The sequence below is a fragment of the Coloeus monedula genome, assembly GCF_965178545.1.
Source record: "Coloeus monedula genome assembly, chromosome: 6".
In the NCBI taxonomy this organism is placed as follows: Eukaryota; Metazoa; Chordata; class Aves; order Passeriformes; family Corvidae; genus Coloeus; species Coloeus monedula.
Window position 1 is genome coordinate 23,437,781 of NC_138786.1, and position 19,808 is coordinate 23,457,588.

Below are 19,808 nucleotides of genomic sequence, written 5' to 3' on the forward strand. Positions count from 1 at the left end.
CATCCCATCCCAGATCTTGATGGAAGAGGTGCTGCTCCACAGCCTCCCTCTCCCTGCCTGATCCCAGGAAGCCGGGAGCTGCCACGTTCATGCTGGAAACACTCCACTTACATTAACATATGTACTTTATATGCCTAGGGTAGCTAAAAGTGCTGCATTCAGATCCCCGAGGAGGCAACTGCTGTCTGGAGTCCAAGCGGATGGATGTTTTGGGCTGTCCCCATGTGCTCTCTCCGTGTCTCACGGGCACTGGGCTGCAGCCCTGTCATGTCGCCCAGGAGATCGCGGCGCTGTGCTCCTTTGCTTTCATCCTCAGGGCAGCGATGCTGGAGGTCTTGCGGTCCGGCTCGCTGTTCAGCTCGTAGCCATTGAGGCTGGGGCTCATCCCGGCTGTGCCGAAGAGGCCACCCATGTGAGTCTGTCCCACGTGGCTGCCGGGCGCGGAGACTCCAAGGAACTCGGAGACGCCGCCGGCCGCATGGGGGTGAGCATGGGGGGACATGCAGGAGGGCACCGTCTCGCAGGGGACGACGCAGGCAGGCACAGGGGAGGCGGCTCCATTGTTGCCAATCCAGGAGGGGTTCTGGATCTGGGGGTGGGAAAAGAAGCGTCAGGGCTGCCCCGTGCAGGGCACGTTGGGCAGCTGGCCTGGGGGAATGGAGTGTGTCCAGCCCCAGCCTGGCAGGGCAGCCTAGTGGAGGGGCAGCCAGGGAGACGGGCATGGAGTTTGCCGGCCCCTGCCAGCTGCACAGCCAGCAAATCCACTCCAAAACCTTTATGCCAGCCTGGACAGGGGCAGGGAGTGCAGCAGGGTAACTCACAGGGAGCAGGATTGTGCTCCTCCTCTGCCACAGCACCTGTTCATCTGTTCCTCTCCCAGACACTTCTCTTACTTTTTTTATACCATGAGCACTTTTCTCAGCACAGGAAACTTTGTGTCATCCATGGTGTTTCTGTGGTCCCACTCATTACAGAGGGATCAGGCAGAACGGGTTACTGTGAGGCTGCTGATCCGCCTTCCTTCTCCAGCTCCCGGCAGCTTTGCCAAGGCAGGGGCTATTTTATAACTGCACAGACATGCCTGTCGGAGCTGAGCTGCCCACAGCCCCCAGCACAGGCAGCTTCATTGCCCCTCTCCCCCAGCAATGCCCATCGAGGCAGCATCACCCACCCTGCTGCAGAGCAGAGCCCTGCAAGGCCACCTCGAGAGATCATCTGGGATCCTGCAGTGTCACTCATAAAACGACATTGCAGAAGAAGAGAGGAGGGCTCAGTGTTTGCCGGTGGGAATAGGTGTGCTGCAGGAGGGGGGACATAGGCTTGCAAGTTGAAAGTGGGGAGGAGGTGAGCAACTGGCTGGAGCAAGAGAGCAAAGGGCCCTTCATCCCACTGCCCCTTTCCACTGCTCTCGCTTGGGCCCTCTCTGATCTCTTACCTCCTGCAAACTGCTTTTCAAATTTTTGATCTCTTGTGCGGGGAGAGGAGGGCAGTATGGAGGGAGAGAGCAGTGTAAGTTACAAAGGCAAGAGAAGGACATGCTGAAAAGGCTGCTGAGAGTGTTCTCTGCTTGGAAAGCTGTTTTGGCATCACAGCTGTTTCAAAAGGGCTTCTTGTTCAGTTTATGGGAGATGCCAAGCAGGAGAGAGGTCAAACGCTCCCGGCTTGGCTGCGGGGTAGCATTGGTGCAGCGCTGGCTGGGGAAGCAGCTGACAGACAGGGTGTCAGGGAGGGAGGACTTCCAGCAGATTTGTGAGGACAGTCAGGTTCAGAGCATCATGCTTGCAGAATTGTGCCCTTGGGCAAATTCTGGGTGGTGGGAAGAGGAGTGCAGGATGGAGGGAGTGCTTTCTGGGGCACAGCCTAGCCCTGGAGCTAGCAAACCCCGGTCTGCCTGGCATCATCTGAAGTTTTGTGAAACTGGGGCTGGCCCAGTGTTTAGGAGGCTATTGTGCTGACAGGTTTTCCAAGACAGGAAGCTAAGGAGGGGAGGCAGCCCTGTGACTTGCTTCTGGGGTCAGGGCAGGAACAGTTTCAACAGGACTCAGAAGCAGCCCCAGGTACCCCAACCAGGTTGCTCCCTCCCTTCCTTTGGAGCATAAATCTGCAACTCCCTTGGGAAGCATCCCCAGATGTCACCAAGTGTGCTGTGGGTACCACAGCCCATCACTGGGAGACGGCTGTGGGAATTTGCCAGGGGAAAAATGCTTTTATGCAACCACTATGCCCAAGGGGCATGGAAACCAGACATGGTAACAGGAAGCCTCTCTTTCTCTGTTCTTCTTTAGGCATGAATTAGCCTTTTGGATCTTTTTCAAAGCAGTGGAAAGTTGGTGGGCAGCAGCACATGTGATAGGATGTGCTGGGCAGGGCGACCTGTGCCCAAGGGTGCTGCTCTATGTCACACAGCGCTGGGCTTGGTACCTGCTTTAAAGATGGCTGCTCTGGGCCAAGGCATGAGGGAGCCAAGCAGGACACCTGCCTAAAACACTGCCAGCCTTTCAGTGCCTGACAATATCCCGATGTCCTTGCAGCCTTGCCTAAGGTTGGGTGGATGTACCTGAGAAGTGAAGCATGACTTGGGGAGGACTGGGACCAGAGGCAGGGTGTCCAGCAAGCCCTGTGCCCAGACAGGGGAATGCACTCACCTGGGCATAATTCTCAGCACGGGTGAGCAGGGGCAGCTCATAGGCGGTGGAGAAGTGGGTCCGGACCTGCTGCATCTGACCGAACCGCTCCCGCTTGCGCCATTTCGCTCGCCGGTTCTGAAACCACACCTGGGGAGAGGCGACAGCAGGGCTGTGAGCAAGGGGAGCCTGGCAGTGGCTGGTAGCCCGGCAGCCCTGAGGAGCCCACCAGAGGGCAGGGCCTCACCAGGCGGGTGGTTTTGTATGGCGTGGAGATGGGCACTGCTCCACACAAAAGCTCTGCAGGGGAGAGACAGTCCTTCCCTGCTTCTCTCGAGGGTCTGGGGCCAACCTGTGCTGCTGGAAAGGGTGCACTCCAAGTGAAAGGGGATGCCCATCTTCTGGTGCGCTGCCTCTCTGGGGACATTCCCAGCTTCTGCCTCCCACAGCCTGATTTTCCCTGGGATAGCCCATCTTCCTCTCACCCCTAGATCTGCGTTACCCACGCTCTGCCTGCAGCTCTCCCACTGTCAGCCAGTCTCAGACAAGACATGTGAATACATCCATGTGTGCTGCTGCCAGGTTGGAAACAGCAGTGACGGGGCTTTCCCCAAGCCTAATCCTGGCTATGATGATGCCATTGATGGCAGCTTGCATTTCTCACCAAACTCTCTTGTTTCTCTTAACCGCAACAAGAAATAAAAAGCTGGACACCCCTTCCCTCCTTAGCTGCAGGAAAGGACAGGTGCCCTTCTACAGCATCCTTTGCTTTACACTGAGTATTCTTTGCAGGGTTTGCGACTCTTTGCTTCACCAGGCTGCTCAAATCCCTTCAAGGCAAAGACCAAAACTGTGTTTCTGCTCTTATTTTTACTGGCTTGACATCAGTGTGGATTATTGCACTGTTGTCAGCACCATTGCTCCTGATTTGCATCAGCGTAAGAGAGATCAGAGCCTGGCCCAGTGTCTTCAAAGCCTCTTGGAGCTCGTGAGTCAGGGAAACACATCAATCAAGAGCTGCTTTGAAGGCACTGAGAGATGAGGGCGATCACCAGGGGCTGGGTTGTGCAGGTCACGCCAGTGCATGAAAAGAGCAGTCCTAGAGGCTCTCGGCTCTGCTTCGAGTTTTACACGGTGACTTGCGGTGGGGGGCAGAGGGGGTACTGCTGACAAGCAGCTTGGCCCTTCCCACGCCTGGCCGTGGGGCAGCTTTGCTGCTTGCCTGGCACCCAGGGAAAGCAGATGCCAGGTAGGAAGCTCGTGTCTTTGGATGACAGCAGGGCAAGCCAGGTGCTTGGCACAGGTGGGATGGCAGGACAACTTTTGCAGGGGCAGGAGAGCCATGGCACCTGTAGCCTGAATCAGTGCAGCTAGAAGCTGCTGCTGGGAGAGATAAGGGGCCTGGGTTTCTGGTCTGAGCTGACCTTCCTGCTTGTGCTGGAAGAGTTGTTTCAGGCTCTCCTGCTTCAGTTTCCACCTTCCACCATGTAGGCAGCCTGGTGCTGGTCTCTCACAGCCAGGCCTGTGGTATGAGTAGGCAGCTGAGGGTCTGGCCGTGCACTGTGGTCTTCTTGGGGCAGGGAGCCAATAATGCAGCTGCCAGGCATGTGCTCCCCATGGGGGCTGTGGATAGCATAGGATTTAGTGCCCTGCCCCACGGCCATGGCAATGCCACTGGCATGGGCCATCCACAAGCTGGCCAGAGTAGCCATATCCAAAGCAGCAACCTGCTATCAACCCCCTACCCCAAATCAAAAACCCTGGGATTTTTTTCAGTAGGTGCAAAAAGCATCAGCAGAAATGTCCTAACATTATCCCAGCTGGGCACACGCTGCACATGCAGAGCGTCCTACTGGAGCAGGTTTGATGCCTCAGGCATCTCTCTGTTTTTCTTCTACCTCTTCTTGGCACAACCACTCCAGCCCAGCTGCAGGCCAGTCCCAGGGCTGGCTTGGATCACGCTGCTTTGATCTGCAGATTCAAAGTTAGCGGTGGTGACCCGGTTCCTCCTCAGGCGGAGGAGGCCCCGCTGTGCACAGAGGGGTGGAGAACAGGTAGGGAGCAGAGTGCAGAGTGCTGGCTGTGCACGAGGCCGGGATGAACATATGCCAGGCATACGCGGCCCTTCCCTGTGTGGTGAAGGCACCGGCTGCCTTGCCCGCCTGAGCATCCTGCCTGAGCAGGGCGCCTGAGCTCACGCCCCCCTAGCAGTGTGTGGCTCTGCAGTGTGACCTCCAAAGCCATCAGTGCAGGGTCTGTGCCCTCAGTTTCCCAGGACAGCACAAGAGCTGCCTTGACAGAGCAGAGTGACGTCTCAGCCTCTGCTCTAACACAGTTATGCATTGGATTGAACAGAGCAAAGTGGCTTAAACTGGCAGTTCCCAAATTGCCATGTGGCTGGTGGGCTGGGAGGATGTGGCAAGTCATTGCATTAGACTGAAGAAGAAGAGTGTCTTCAGTCCAGTTGTTGGTGTTACAGGCACCAGAGACACTCTGAGAGCTGACGGTGAGCTCTGAAGCACTTGTGGCAAGGTTTGGACCACTTTTTAAAGTTCTCCTTTCTCCTCTGGTCCAAATCCTTATTGGCTGCTTGGTATCTTGCAGTTGGGTTTCTCCAGACCTCCACAGTGCTCCCGGGAAAACAAGACAGGCATGGCAATGTATAATGTGAAAATGTCAGCAAAAAACCCCAACTAATCCTCAGTATTTCCACAGTCTTAGAAGACACCTGCTTTTAAAAAGCAAATCTAAACCCAAACAGAAGTTCATTTTCCTTTCATTGCCTGTCACTCCTTGTCAAGAGCGGCTGTTGTGGGGTGGGGATGTGACAGCGGAGGTTGCAGTGGCTGGTGCAGCATGTCCTCTGGGATCAGGGTGGATACGTCGTGCAGGGGCCAGCACTCGCTGTGGGCTGAATCTCAGTGTTAACAATTAGAGTGGGAGTGTAGGGTAATGTCACCTATCTGACTCCTGCAGCCAATGCTTTGGTAAGCCCTGATGTACCAAGTCAGCCCTGTAAAAATCTACAGAGCAGAGACTGTTTCATGTCTCCATAAACATTCAGGTGGTACCTAAACCCATGTGCATACACTGCCGATATGCTGTTGGGGGTGGAGAGGCCAGAAGTGGCCTGAGACAAAGCAAGGAGGCTCCTGCTCACTCTCTTGCTGCCTCTACCCTTGCATCCAGTGGGCACTGCCAGTCTGCCCCTGCCACCAAGCCCCATGTGCCCTGCTCAGCGCACAGGTGGATGGCTCAGTTGGGACCTCAGCCAGGCCACTGACAATGTCTGGAGAGTTGGGAGCTGCATCACTCATTTGTCCTTCCTCTAAGCTAAAGAATAATGTGTTTTCCCCCCTCTCCTACCCCCAGCATGGCAGTGGTGGGTGAGGCTGACCTCTGCACATGTGTAGTGGTGGGCTGGTGGCAGCTGTGGGGTTGTGCTCATGCCCTGTGCTCAACACCCCTGCTCTGATGCAAGTAAGAGCTGCCCACCACGTTCAAGCCTCTTGTGCTTTTGCTCTCTTCTGGCAGCCTCACAGCGTTCGTTCTCCCCATTGCTGTCCTCTCGCCCTGCTACCCTCCTCCCTCTGCTCAGCCTCCATCTGTCTGTGTTCAGGATCCCATCCCTCTGTGAAAGGCCAGGCGATCTCCCCTCTTGCCAGAGATGGCCACCAGCCCTTTGCTTTTCAGACTGCAAGAACAGAGCCAGAATTCATCTTTGAGTACTGAAACTGGACACCATTTTATCAGTGGCCTGGAATGGGAAATTGGAGCCTGGGATGAGAGAATTGAATAACTTGAGCTTGTTTTCATTTCATGTTTAATTTCCTGCAGGCTTAGCTCAGTCTTTCCGCTCCTTCCACCAGCCTCCCAGGGTTTTATGGGGGAAAAGGGATCAAGATATATTACTTCTTGCTTTGCTTTGCTTTTTTTCTTTTCTTTTTTTTCCAAGGCGGTGATTTTGCTACAGCAGAGTTTGACATTTTCCTCTCACTTTCAAGCCCCCGCCGCATCACAGGGTCACCACCAAAAACATTTCATTAACAGTCCCAGCAATCATAAGGCAGGCTCTGATGGGGACTGGCTGAGGGGTTTTGTTCCCTGGCTGTGAAGCCTCCTTCCAGCCCCATCCCTTTCTTCTCTCCCAGAGAGCAGCCCAGGAGGCAGATACTGATAACCCAAGAGAGATAAGCAGTCAGGGCCAGGCTGGCACAGGCTTGGGATGTGCCTGTGTGTGTGTTTCTATGCAAGAGGAAGGAATCATGTGTGAATACACGTCTACCTTGTTTTTCTACTGCCACTGCCTCAGACATCTGCTGCAGACCTGGATGAGCTGGAAGAAGCTCAAGCGGTTGCTGACACCAAGCAGAAGTTCTTTCTGGGGCTCTGCAGCCACAGACATGGAAGAGGAGAAGAAAGAAAGGGGATATACATGTTGTGTAGGACCTGCATGAACACAGCACCCCTGTGCACCCTTGCAGGTTTGTGGCTGAGCCATAGCAGCCTCTTCCTGGCTGTGTGGCTCTGCCTCTTCACAGGGCTTATGCATGGCTCCCACTTTGGAAAACAGGGATGTGCAGTAACTTAATAGTACATGGAATCAAGGGGCAAGGTTGTGGGGGTTAGACAAGAAAATGTTGCATTGCATCACAGGGGGAATTAGCTTTGACAGTGTCAGACACTGGACATGGATGGCTGGAAACTGGGGCAGGCAGGAAAATGGAGCAGGAGAGGGGCCAGGCCATGGAATGCCACTGCCTCACAGACTGCATGGTCCACCCCATGTATGCTGCTGGCGTGGGCTCTTCTCCAGGCACCGAGAACTCCGGCAGCTACTTCACTAATGTAGCGTGAGCTTGGGAAAGGGATGGAAAAATCAGAGCTGCCACTTGCCTGTCTGGGCTCCACATCTGCTCCTGCCTGCAGTGCAGCTGGTTGTGTTCCCCAGGAAGCCAAGCCTGGCCAGAGGGGATGACCTCCAGCCAAAAGCTGTAGGAGGGAGCATCACATCTTAAACCTGCTGTGTGCCCCACCTTTCTGCCACCTTGCTTTTCTTAGTTCAGCCTTGCAGGCAGCTGAAACTGACCTCCAAGATATCATTCCAGGGAAGGATTATCCCTTAGATGGCCATATTTTTCTTGGGAGAGGGACTACTGTGCTTCCCTCAAAGCCCATGGGGATGCAGTAAGCATGTGCCCAAAGCCCCCCGCAGCAGCCAGACCCTCTCCCAGCATGGCGGAGGGTGTCTGAGTACCTGGCAGCTATTTGGCTTGCAGGGGGAAAGTAGTGAGGGGCTTGCAGCTAATTTGTGATTTCCACCCTGTAGCCCTTGGTTCTTGGTCCTTGCAGCAGGTGTTTGCTTTGCCATCAGTCTCCTGAGCTGCAGCCCCATGCCCGTACCCACTCTTGGGATGTGAGCTAATGGCCCTTGATGCCACACTGCTGGCGTTGGAAGACCCCCACAGAGCAGAACCGCCCCGGAGTTGGGAGACGAAAGTCAAGCCTAAACAAGCTGTAGCACAACCCAGAGCTGGAGACAGGCACTAGGGTGATTCCGCTAGGGCTTTGACTCCAAAAGCCTCCCTCATGGGAAGCACGGCCCTGTGCCATCAGCACAAGAGCCCTGTGTCACCTCAGACTGCACCTCCACACCTCCTGGGGGCTGCCACTGCCATGCCAGGGCTAAGCAGCTCGCTAGCCAGCAGTGCCAGCCCCCTGGGAACAGGTCTGAGAGCCCCTGAGCCTGGCAGCCAGCACCCACTGCACTGGGCACAAGGCTGCTGGTTCTCGCTCTCTAGTGACAGGAGTCTGCATTGCTACCGACAGCACGGCAGTCCTTCATCGCTGGCCGTGGCCCAAGTCACCGGGTCCTTCCCGGCAGAGCCGGGGAATGACTGAAATGCAAGTGCTTGCCCCTTTCACCAAGGGCTAAGTGCTCGAGCAGCCAGGCCACTTAGACTAGCCCTTCAGCTGCTCTGTTACATGAGCCCTGTCATCACCATCCCGAGTGAGAGGGGTGCACTGGCAGTTGCAAGAGCAGGGAGGCTGTTCTTGGCTCCCTGTGGCAACAGGCAGTAGGCACACTTATCTCAGAGCAAGCTGAAGCCCCTCTTTGCCAAATATTCTCCTGGCTACCTAGGGAGTTGCTTCTGCCCTCAGCTGAAGTGTTATCCAGTGGTAAAGTGGGGAAAAACCCCAAAATGAAGGGTCATGTGTGAGGAACTTGTAGATTGCATCTGCCTCACCTACCCTGGCTCTGATGGCCAGCCCTGCACACTGCCTGGGACGACACAGTAGCTGCAAACCCTGGCTCAGAAGCGAGCAGGAGGAGCTCACCACCCTCCAGCACCTCATTCTCATTCCTGAGCAAAAGGAATTTCATGCACAGTGCAGCCAGTAACCCGATGCTATGCCTGGCCTCCCAGGAGACCCCATTAGCACTTGTGGTGTGTTCCTGGGAAATCAAGAGCTTTGTCCAGTGGCACAAGTAAAGAGCTGATATTTGTAGCACTGCCTTGCTCTGCCCATGCTGCCATACTCAGCATGCTATGCTCGGGACCAATGGGAATTGCACTGCTGCCTGCTGAAACGTAGCCATGGCCAGCCTGAAGAGAAACAGCTGTGGGGAAGAAGAACACACCAGCCTTGCAAACCCATTTAGGCAAGCAGACAAGAAAAATCCTGCTTCTGGTTGAATCCAGAAGTAAATGCACAAACTAAAATGGACTTAAGCATGGATGTGGGCCTTATTTGTGACAACTACTTGTAAAGGTTGAAGCAGAGGCTGCCTGGGAGCTGAGAATATTCCTGGTACAAGAGAGAATCAGGTGTCTCCATGGGCCAATTATTCTTGATGCTAATGCAGGTTCTGGGGGTGGTGAGCTGCCAAATGCCTGCAGACGGAAGCCACAGGATTAGCTGTGCTGGAGAAAGAGCTGGCCACCAAGGCGTGAGCTGTGGATGTCTGCTCCATGCAGTGATGCTCCTTTTTGAACATGCTTCTGAGCCCTGACAGGCCTCCTGTTTAACCTTGACTCAGAGGAAAGAGCAGTAGTCAGAGAATCATTCCCTTCTCTGAAGTGGATTTTGGCTCTGCTGGCCCCCCAGGTTAGTTCAAGGGAGCTAGTTCATGAGAGCTGGCCCCTGTGTGCGTGGAGGTGATTGAGACTCTCAACGGTGTGGCTGTTTGACTCTCCTGCTCCTCCCAAGATGGTGGGTGCACCTTTTGCCTCTAGATCTCCAGCTTTCATGCAGTCTCAGCGCCTGCCAAGCAGGCAACACAAGCTGCCTCTGTTGTATCACCTCATGGTCTCTAGTACTGAACTCCCGATCACCTCTGCATCCTCATCTGCCAGTAGGAGCCCATCCTGTGGAAAAGCTTGCTCCTGCTCACACTAATGAACCTGTGTTCCCTGCAAGTCTCCTGAAGAGAGCAGGTTCTGTGCAAGCTTTGTTCAGGGTGGCGGTGAGGCTTACCCGCCTGCTGTCCTGTTAGCTCAAAGGGCAAGAGGTGTCTCTGTGAACATTGAATTGCAGGGCACCAGGCCGAATAAAGGAGCTGACACTAGTGCCAGATGTGGATGTACCTCCTTGTCCTTTCCCTGGGCCACAGGCTCTGGTTAGGGCTTGGCTGCCTGCAGCTTATGGTGGGGCTGCAAGGGAACCTTGGAGGTTTTTGTGGCTCATCCACCCCTAACCCAGCCCCAGGCTTTCCCCCCATACCTGTACACGAGCCTCGGTGAGGTCTGTCCTCATGGCTAGCTGCTCCCTGGCATAGACATCGGGATAGTGGGTCTTCTGGAAGACCTTCTCCAGCTCCTCCAGCTGGTAACTTGTGAAGGTGGTGCGGTTCCTCCGCTTTTTGCCCTTGTTGCTCTCCGAGTCGGCCTTGTCCATGGGGCTGGGGAGGTCTGTGCTGGCCCTGTCCTGGGGCACTTTCACCCCGGCCTCCTTCACGCTGAGGTAGCTGCTGTCCATTGCTGAAGGGTCGGAGCTTGGCTGCAAGTCAGGCTCTCCCAAACTGCTTTCCTTACCTGTTTGGGTGGGAGGTAAGGGAGGGAAGAGGGGGCAGGTTTGACCAGGGGTAGGGGGCAGGGAGACAGAGGAGGAAACAGATGTAAATCTTTTGACCAATTTTGCCCAGCACAGATGGGCAAGCTCTCTCAGCTCCTACTCCCTCTCAGAGACTCAGGTGGGAGGATGAGCCCTGCACACTCACGTGCACACACCCCAGCAAGGCCCTCCTTCAACCTCCCAACAGCCACGTCAGAACTGAACATCATGGAGCACAACATTCCTTGGTCCTGGCCACAGGAAAGGTCTCTGAGAGGTACCCATCTGCTCCCTGCACCATGCAGGTCCCCTGTCACCAGCCCATCTGTGCTCCCCTGCTGAATTACAGCGAGTAGAAAACCGGGAGTACGCAGCAGCCACATGTGGTGCTCGGTGGGGTCTGTTTTCTGCTCCTGCATCCTCAGGCAGTGGTGGTGTGTCAGCAGAGGTGCTCCTGGCTGACACCCCCAGTCGCCCCCACAGCCTTCTGCCAGGACTTGCCCTGCTTTTGGCAAGGAGGCCGTGAACGGGGCTCAGTGCCGTGGAAAAGGACAGTATGAGACGCCTGCGGGAGCAGCACCCCCTGCTTGCAGGGCAGAGGGAAATGAGCGGAGTGTGACAGCAGTCTGGGGGGCTGTTCCTGCCTGACTGCCCTCAATAATCAGTAATTAATGAGATGTGACAGATGAGAGCAGTATGGCAATGCAGGAGGAGGAGGTTTCAACCACTGAACCAGTGAACCGGTTCCTTTCTGAGGCTTAGCAGCTACAGTAAAACCACCTTTGAGCTTTGTCACGGGGCAGATGCCTCCTCAGGCACAGGCACTATGTGTGTCCTCTCCTGCACACCTCCTGCCTCCAGTGACAGTGGTGTCCCCTTCATTAGCAAGAGTGATGCTATGGCATGGGGACCCATGGCTCTCCCTTATCTGATGCCACTGCTCTGCATTTCTGTCACCAGGAGAGGAAAAGAGGGATTTGTGTGAGCAACTGGCCACCTGGCATATAGTGCACAACCAAGTGTCACACCTGGACACATTTCTGGCTGGGATCTTTGGGCAAAAAGCATGGTAGCCCTACTGCAGGTTTTAACCTTGAGCCACCATGCTCAGTTCCTAAATGTGTGGGAAGTGGTACTGTGGTATTTTTTATCCATGCTCTCCTTACCAAGCCAAGTGTCTCAGCTTTTTTTGAAATTTCACATTAGTCTATTTTCAAATGTTACCAGGCCAGGATCAGTCCTTCTGGGAAACAGCTGCACCATTTAGTGATGTCCCTGCTGGGAGCTTTTCCCTGGCAATGTCTTAGCCAGGGTCATTAATGCCAACTTAGGCATCTTAGCCCATGTCTTTGGCAACAGCCATTTTTTCCAGCACTCATCTCTTGTTACAAAATCCTTCCGCTAATTTGCTGTATATTTACAGTTTAGCCGTTCTGTGAACACCTCTGTCACATCTTCACAGCCAAAAGCCCATGAAAGGGCTTGTGAGAAGCTGTACTGTGTACAAGCCCTTGCCCACCTGTCACTCTCGCAGCTGAAAGGCTGCACTGAGGTGACTGGGATGAAACTAGAAGGATGAAATGTAGCTGTCACCCTCAGGCATGAGGCCCAGATTTAAGTTTGGGGAGATGAGCTATGAAAGGGATTTGAGAAGAGAATTGCCCAGGTGGTACAGAGGGCTTGTAGGCAGACCTTGGCTGAAGGCAGTGGAGTTACCTGCCACTTTCTCCCTACTGTGAATTCAGATTTATTGCTTTCTCTAATATTGTTCCCTCTGACTTTTGAGGAGCTCCCTGTAAAGCTTACCAAAGCTTGATGTTGTCTATCTCAGCTCTCTTTGCTTTGATCCTTGGGAGCATTTTGCCAAAACTTAAGCTCCCTGGGTTCCAGGACCAGTGTCTAGGCCAGTGACTGACACACTTCCTCCTCTTTGAACCTGCCTTCTCCAACCAGCTGACTTCTGGGGGATGCAGGTGGAAAGACCTGTCCAGAATGGGCTGGGACAGGGTCCTGTCCCACAGCCTTGGCAAATCATATGCTGCGGACATGATATTTATAGTTTTCACAACTGAAAATAAAGCAGTTCCAGAAAGTCTGCAGCAATGGACTACCACCTATGAGAGTCAGTAGAGACAGAGGAATAAATAAAGCATTCCAAGAGGTTGAGTTTTTTTCCCTTTCTCTCTTTCTTTTATTATTTATGATGTCAGGAAGCTCAGTACATTTTCCCCCACGGCTTTGTGCTGGCTGCCTCCCTAACTCCCAAGCCCCCTGCAGCTCCAGCAGCAGCAAACACAAGACCTGATGCCTTTCCTTGGGAATTCCTCTGCTGTTTTTTATCTGCTTGTGGAGCACAGCTATCTGGGGAATGGTCTGTGCAAACACACACACACACACACACACACACACACACACACAGAGAAAAGCTCAGTGTCTGTTCTAGTTTCATTGACAGCATAGCTCGAACTGCAGCTGAGAGCTGGGTCCCGGACTTTCAGCAGTGATGAGTTATCTCCATCACAAACTACCAGCCCCAAGGAGCAAGGACTGTCCCTGCTGCACACACAGTGGGTGTTCCCATGCCTGCTCTGCCAGGCCAGAGCCCTCCTTGCAGCTCAGCCATGCTGCTCTCGTGCTCCTGCACTGCAGCAGACATGGGCTTCTTCACCTCTAGCCCCTGAGGGTCCTGGTAGGGATGAGCTGTTTCCAGGAGAGGGGCAGAAACTGTGGGATGGAGGGCAGGACAGCAGCGTAGGGAGGGCATGGTGTAAATCTACCCTCAGCTGAGCATCCCAAGAAGTAACTCTCAATCCCTAGAAACAGGCTCCCTGACCTCAAAACAGTCACACTAAGTGCTGAAGTGAAACAAATTGCATACATCTGCATATGGATATGCCCAGACTTCCTGTAACTGGAGATGGCCTCAAAGTTTCAGTGGGGTGTCTGTTTCTAATCAAACCTAGAGAGACCTTGAGTTACATATTGTGAAGATCTCCATGACAAGGAGTTAATGTGAGCACCACTGCACCCTTACAAGCCCAACAGGACCGTTTGGTGCCTCCTCCACTGCTTGCCAATCCATTCTTGCCCTCGTAGCAGTAGAAGGAGGATATTTTCTGGCTTCCCACAATTATACCCTGCTCTCATGGTGCCTTGGCTGCCTGCTAGGCCATCAGCACTCCCAAGACCTTCCCTGAGTCATCCTGTGTCAGCTGCCAAGGGGCAGGGACAGTCCAGGATAACTGGGCATGTGAGCCCCAAGCATCTTGCAGCTCCTTTTGGGCAAGAGGGATGCCTGCATTCTCACTTCTTCTGCAGGGGATGTGCCTTTCAAATCTCCCCACATCTGTCCTGGGAACCCCACGGAGGAGAAAGGGGGTGCAGGAGACACAAGACCACATGTGACCATGAGGTAAGGCGCTGAGACAGCCGGGCATTGCGCTGCTCTGCTGACAAGCTCCTGGAGGGAACAGTCATCTTTATCGTGCTGTCAGAATGCTTGGATCCACAACCTGTATCTGTTTTGTTTCTCAGGTGTGCTATTTTGGGAGGCTAAAGTAAAATCTTCACAGCATACAATCTTATCCATGGAATTTAATTTAGAGCGAAATCCGCTTAGTGCATCCACAGGGCAATGGCGAGTGGGACATTTCCAACACACAGCTTTGGGCCCAACTTGAAGTGGTGGGTCTGCTTTGCACAGCACATGCATGACAAGCCACAGCTCCTGCACGATAGGCTCCCTCACACAGATGCCGTGATGGCAGCCCCACAGCCCATAAGGCTGCATGACAGCTACAGGGCCAACACAACCCAGGGACACAGCCAGCACAGGAGAGTTTCCCCTGGGCTCCAGGCAAAGAAGCCTGCTGGATCTTGGCCCTGCTAATGTACTGCTCCGGCAACAACTTGTCCAAGCTATTACAGCCTCAGCGAAGAGCTGATGCTACCCCAGTCCTGAGATGCTTCAGGAATAGCCTGGAACACCTACTGGCTTGTGGCAGCTCACAGAGGCTGGCTGTCTGTGGACAGCCCATGTTCAAAGAGCATGGCATGGGTGGCATGGGGCTGCACCAGGCTGCCCCTCTGCTCCCACACTAAATGACATAGGGGCCTACTGCCTTCCTGTCCAAGTGTGGGCACAGCAGTGTTCCCCCCTGCCTACACCCAAATTCTATGGCCTACAATGCTGGCTACTTCCTGCTGCCTCTCCCTGCCTGCACAGGTGTGGTCTGACTCTTCATAGCAATGATGCTTTTTAAAAAAAAGCCCTTAATGTTATTCTTTCAACTCTTGCTTAAATACCAGTGTTAAAATTTTGCCTAGATAGGATTCAGGCAGTGTATTTTTACACTTCTTACCAAGGCAGATTTGCACCACAGCCCAGCCAGCACACCTCAAGGACTTTGCCAGCCATAGGAACCTTATCCGACTCTTGTGATCTTGCCTTAACACATGCAGAAATCATTATACTTGTTTCTAAGCTGTCTGTTCAGTCTTCTGCCTCCTATCTGTCATTAAAGTCTAGAATTCAGCACAAGGCTATTATTTAAAAACCATCCACATTTTGGGTTCTATTAGAAAAAACAAAGTGACTGGATTTTAGACATAAAAAGACCCAAATATTTAGGTTTGTTTCTGTTCAGGGAGTCTGCGCTCTTGCAGTCTGCACATGTAGAGAAGATTTTAACACTTTTTTAGTTGTATGTGGCATCAGTGATTTTATTAGCAATGATCAGATGCTTAATCATACTTTCACTCTTGGGCCTAACTGAGGTGTAAAACTGGGCAGCATTCATCTCTTAAATGCAGGTGGTAGAATTCTACACAGGACACAAACCATTGGCTTCATTCTGGAAGCTGCAGTTACCCTTTGCTGCTAAGCAGAAACTGGCTGGAGCATCTCCATTTCAACTCTGGATAAGGATGAGTACATGGCCTGCCCATCCCTCCCAGCCAGGGACCTCATTTGGTTGATTGTGCAGAACCTGAAGAAAGGCTGAATATGGTCTGTGCTGTTCCTCTGCTCATGGTACAGCATTTCTGACTTCCCATAGTGCTCTGGAGATCACTGCATGGATGTTCTTGTCTGCATGGACACCATCCATCTCTGCTGAGCTTGTCAAAGCTGCTGGCACTGCTGCTCTGCTACCTGCAGCCTCCTGAGGCTCTACAGAGCAGGGGGCACACACTGAGTGGCTACTCATGGTGAAACTCAATGTAGAAATAGCTGTGAAATACCCGATCACCTTGGGGAGCTAATTACAGACAGAGCAAAGTCCTACAGAAAAGTCTACTTGTAGAGAAATGAAAGGAGGAAAGGAGTGTTTCGTTCTACTGTGCTCCTCCTGACCACACCTAGGGCCCCCTCTTTGGGAAGAGACTTGTTTTTCTGATCAGAGCATACACCAGGAACAGGCCTGGAGCAGAAAGGTCTGAAAAACTCCTTCTGCTCCTGGAAAGCAGTCTGGGGACGATGCCAAGGGTGTCACACAGTGGGTCTATAGGCATGCTTTTGGTGGCCCTGAAGCCAGTGTATAACTTGAGTCACTGGCTCTACCTCCGCTGTGTGCCTGGGAGACATTTCAGTGGGAGTCAAATTCACCTCAGCCCTGGCTGCACTTAAGCCCTCTTGTTCCAGGCTGGCTAGTTCTCCTGGAGTAAATCACTGTATGAGTTTGGGGACAGACAGCTTCATAAACATTAACTCTAGTGCTGCTGAGAAGTTTACATCACAGCAAGCCTGGGGAATATGCACTATTTATTTGGGAAAATTGCTGTTCCTCTTACTTTTATTCTGATCTAGCTTTTTTCCCCTGATACAAACATCTGTTTTTGAGGGCATGTGTTGCTTTATTGCCTGATTAGCTAGATTCACACACCCTGTGGCTACTTGGGGAGAGCTCAGCATTGTCTGTACAAGTGCAACATGTGCTGCTTGCTCCTCTTTCATGTTTTTTAAAGGACGCTAACAAAACTGGCTTTTACATAAACAAATCAATTCTGAAAACTCGGCATAGAAGCTGTGGCTAGGGAAAAAGGCACAGCTCATTCCCCAAGTCCTTTTTCATGTGGCCCATTCATCTGAAAAGCAGGAAAGTGCTGACTAGCAAATTTTGAAGGCACAAAAATGCTTCTAGCAACCTGCTGCAATTGCAGTTGACTTTCTGGCTCCCAGACCATGATATAAGGAAAGAGAACGAGCAAGAAAATGTACTGCCATTGTGTCCATGGAGAGAAAATCAAACTGCTCCATTGCATACCATGGCTTCCTCACTATTGATTGTGAAGGGAGATTATTGCTTATGCCAGTATTCTGGAGGTGGGCATCTCAGTTCTCTCTGATTAGTCCATTAATTTCCCAGTGACATGGTTTTGTCCCCTCTGACACCTGAAGGTCTTCAGTGTTGTAGGGGGTGACAGAGTGCCTTGGGGATATGCCACGACCAGCCACAAGATGACTTTTTAAGTGGCAGCAGAGGGAAGTGACGGCCACCTCAGTGGCATCAGAGCCTCATTGGATCCCACGCAGGCGTCCCCGGGCACAGGGCTGGGGGTGATCAGCTACAGGTTTGCAGCATGCCAGGCTATGTGCAAAGTTTGAAAGTATGACAGACAAGATGGGAGGCATGTCATAAACAGCTAGGAAAAATTGTGAGTTTCTGCTCTGTCCTACTTGTGTGTCTGCTAAAACAGTGCATATGAAACAAAAGCCATCTAGAACCTCTGAATTGATATGCCCCCGATGTGTACCAGCTAAGGAAGATGGACGAGGAAGGCAAGGATGGGAAGGGGACTTGACAGGGCTTTCAGTTTCCTCTTGGCTCCGGTTTTGATACCTTTTGGATAAGTAGTCTCCTCCCTCCCAAGCAGTCCCGCATTGCCTTGCTGTGGCAGTGATCGCCTGAGGATCTTGGTTTTTCCCAAGCTCCTCAGAACCAAATGTGAGCACCTAACTGCTCTGAAGGCTTGGCTCAATGCTGAATAGACAAAATATGTTATATCATTAAGAAAAAAAAATCAGCATCACTGGTATTGGACAAAGTATTGAATGGTGTCATCTCAGTCATAGACTCATACCTGCACACGAGCTAACAGTTTATTGGGATTTCAGTCCAAGAGTCCACAGATCCCTGGGCAAGTGAAAGGTAGAACAGACAGGCCCCCAGTGCTGTTTGCTGAAGACTTTTGTTCTCCACAGACAGACACTGTGGGGTTTTGCACACCTTGATGCTCTGTCCCAAAGTGGGAACTCTGTTCTGCTCCTGTCTGAGCTGAGTTTTCCTGCCCAATCCACCTTGTCTATCTTACTCTGGGATTGTTCAGTTATCCCACTGGTGTGTTTTAGAAAAATCTAGATCCAGCAAGGTTGCTCCTCCCCTGCTTAGATGCTACCTCCAGCTCAGTTAGTGACAGTAGCATTTAAAGTAGCCAGGATTCAACCCCACTCCCTGTGCTGCGGTCTTGTGAAGTCAGGCTCTGCACCTGGAGCAAGGAAAGGTAAGTGCTGGGGAGCTATGGGGCTGACAGCAGGCAGTGCCACTCAGTGCCTGTGGTAGCACTGAGGGCTGCTCAGATGTGAGTGACAGATGAGGCTGATGCAGGGCTTAGGGATAAGCTCTCACTCTGAAAGGAAGAGCGTAAATGGTCCCATCAGATGCAGATTTATGTATTCATCTTAACCTCACCCGTGCTGCTTGGCCACTGCAAGGATCTAAAGAGATCCCTCACCTGAGCACTGCAAGAGAAAAGGGGGCTCTTCTCTGCAAGCTGTTATCTCCTCCAGAGGTTTCCCCTGCAGCCAGTCAGTGCCTCTCTCTTCCCCACAACATGCCCTGGATGTTTCCCCTACAGTTTCTACCCCAGGCTGGGTGCTGGGTGAGCAGGACCTCTGCTCTGTCAGGGTGAGAGGGAGGCACGAGGCAGTGGTGCAGCCCTCTGGGTCTCAGTGTGTGTGTTGCCTTCCATGCTAAGCATACACCAAGCAAGGCACTGCCAGCCATCACCTGTGACAGAAGGTGTAAATCAGCCATCTAGTTAAGAAGGGAGTGGGGGACTCTTCCTGCTGGTGAGACAAAGCTGCCTGAAGGGAGTTGATCCTTGCTCTGATGTCTGGCTATGGCACAGTTTAATTCCCTGCTGCCAGCTTGCAGAGTGATTCACCCCATCCTGTGGGTCAGTGCCTGCCTGGACGCTGTTCACATCATTTGCTTGGTTGGTCTGTCTGCCTCTCTCTGCGTTCTTCTGTCAGTCTGCTTTGCAAAAGCAACCTCTCTGCAGCAGAGACAGCAATGCATTGCTGAAGTTCAGCTGCCTCCCAGAGGTGATTTCTAGTTGCCTGTTCTGTGCTGCTGGTAGCAGGGCTGGACCTGCAACCTGAAATTGCCAGCTGAGAAGGGGGCAGGAGGAGGGAGATTAGGGCCATTTTGCAATGAGCTGGGCAAGAGCTCAGCTGCATCTGCATTATGGAGTCCTGGTTCAAATTAATGACAGATGAACTTCGATGGCTTGCGGGCCTTGGCCAGGGCGGTGTCCGAGCAGGCTCTGCCCAGCTGGAGCAGCCAGCCTGCGGCCCTAGTCCAGCGAGGCACTGCAGCATGTGTGTGTCCCTGGACTACCCTTCTGCTAAAGTGCAGTGTTATGTGCTTCAGATGGGCAGCCAGGCAAGCCCAAACAAATCCTACCAACACCGCTCCCATGCTGCTCCTTGTGCTTTCCAGTCTGGGCCCTCAGGTACCCCCACGGAGAAGACCTGGGGACTCTTGAGTCTGGATGAGATGCTGTGGCAGCCCCATTGGGACCCAAGTACAGCACACCTCAGGGGGATTTGGGTGCCACCTGTACACTTGGAAATTGGAAAGCAGGAGTGATGGAAAGCTGGAGTAAAATCAGAAAACAACCAAAATTGGCTGAAGCTCGCTGAACCACAGAAAGGGTTGAGTTTAAACATTGAGACAAAGTTTGGGCAAGATTTCTTAGCAAAGTAGTTCTGGTTTTCTTCAGTTTTATACAGCTGATTAGTAAAGAAAGGCCCAGACGAGGGAAGAAAAACCTTCAGCCTTCCCCAAACCTGCCTGTTCTTGGAAGAACATCTATAATTTATTTCCATTCCAACTGCACATTGCAAAA

At 52.7% G+C, this 19,808-nt stretch overlaps 1 protein-coding gene across 1 annotated transcript in view; it reads right to left on the reverse strand.

The window, feature by feature from the left end:
* Positions 1-265: 265 nt before the first annotated feature.
* ALX4 (ALX homeobox 4) overlaps positions 266-19,808 on the reverse strand; it is a gene marked incomplete at both ends in the record, with an annotated part of 38,399 nt that continues 18,856 nt past the window's right edge. Inside the window, 3 exons of the mRNA XM_082283261.1 lie at positions 266-589; positions 2,646-2,774; positions 10,350-10,660. Of these exons, the coding sequence (XP_082139387.1) occupies positions 266-589; positions 2,646-2,774; positions 10,350-10,660 (764 nt within the window). The remainder of the gene's footprint in view (positions 590-2,645; positions 2,775-10,349; positions 10,661-19,808) is intronic.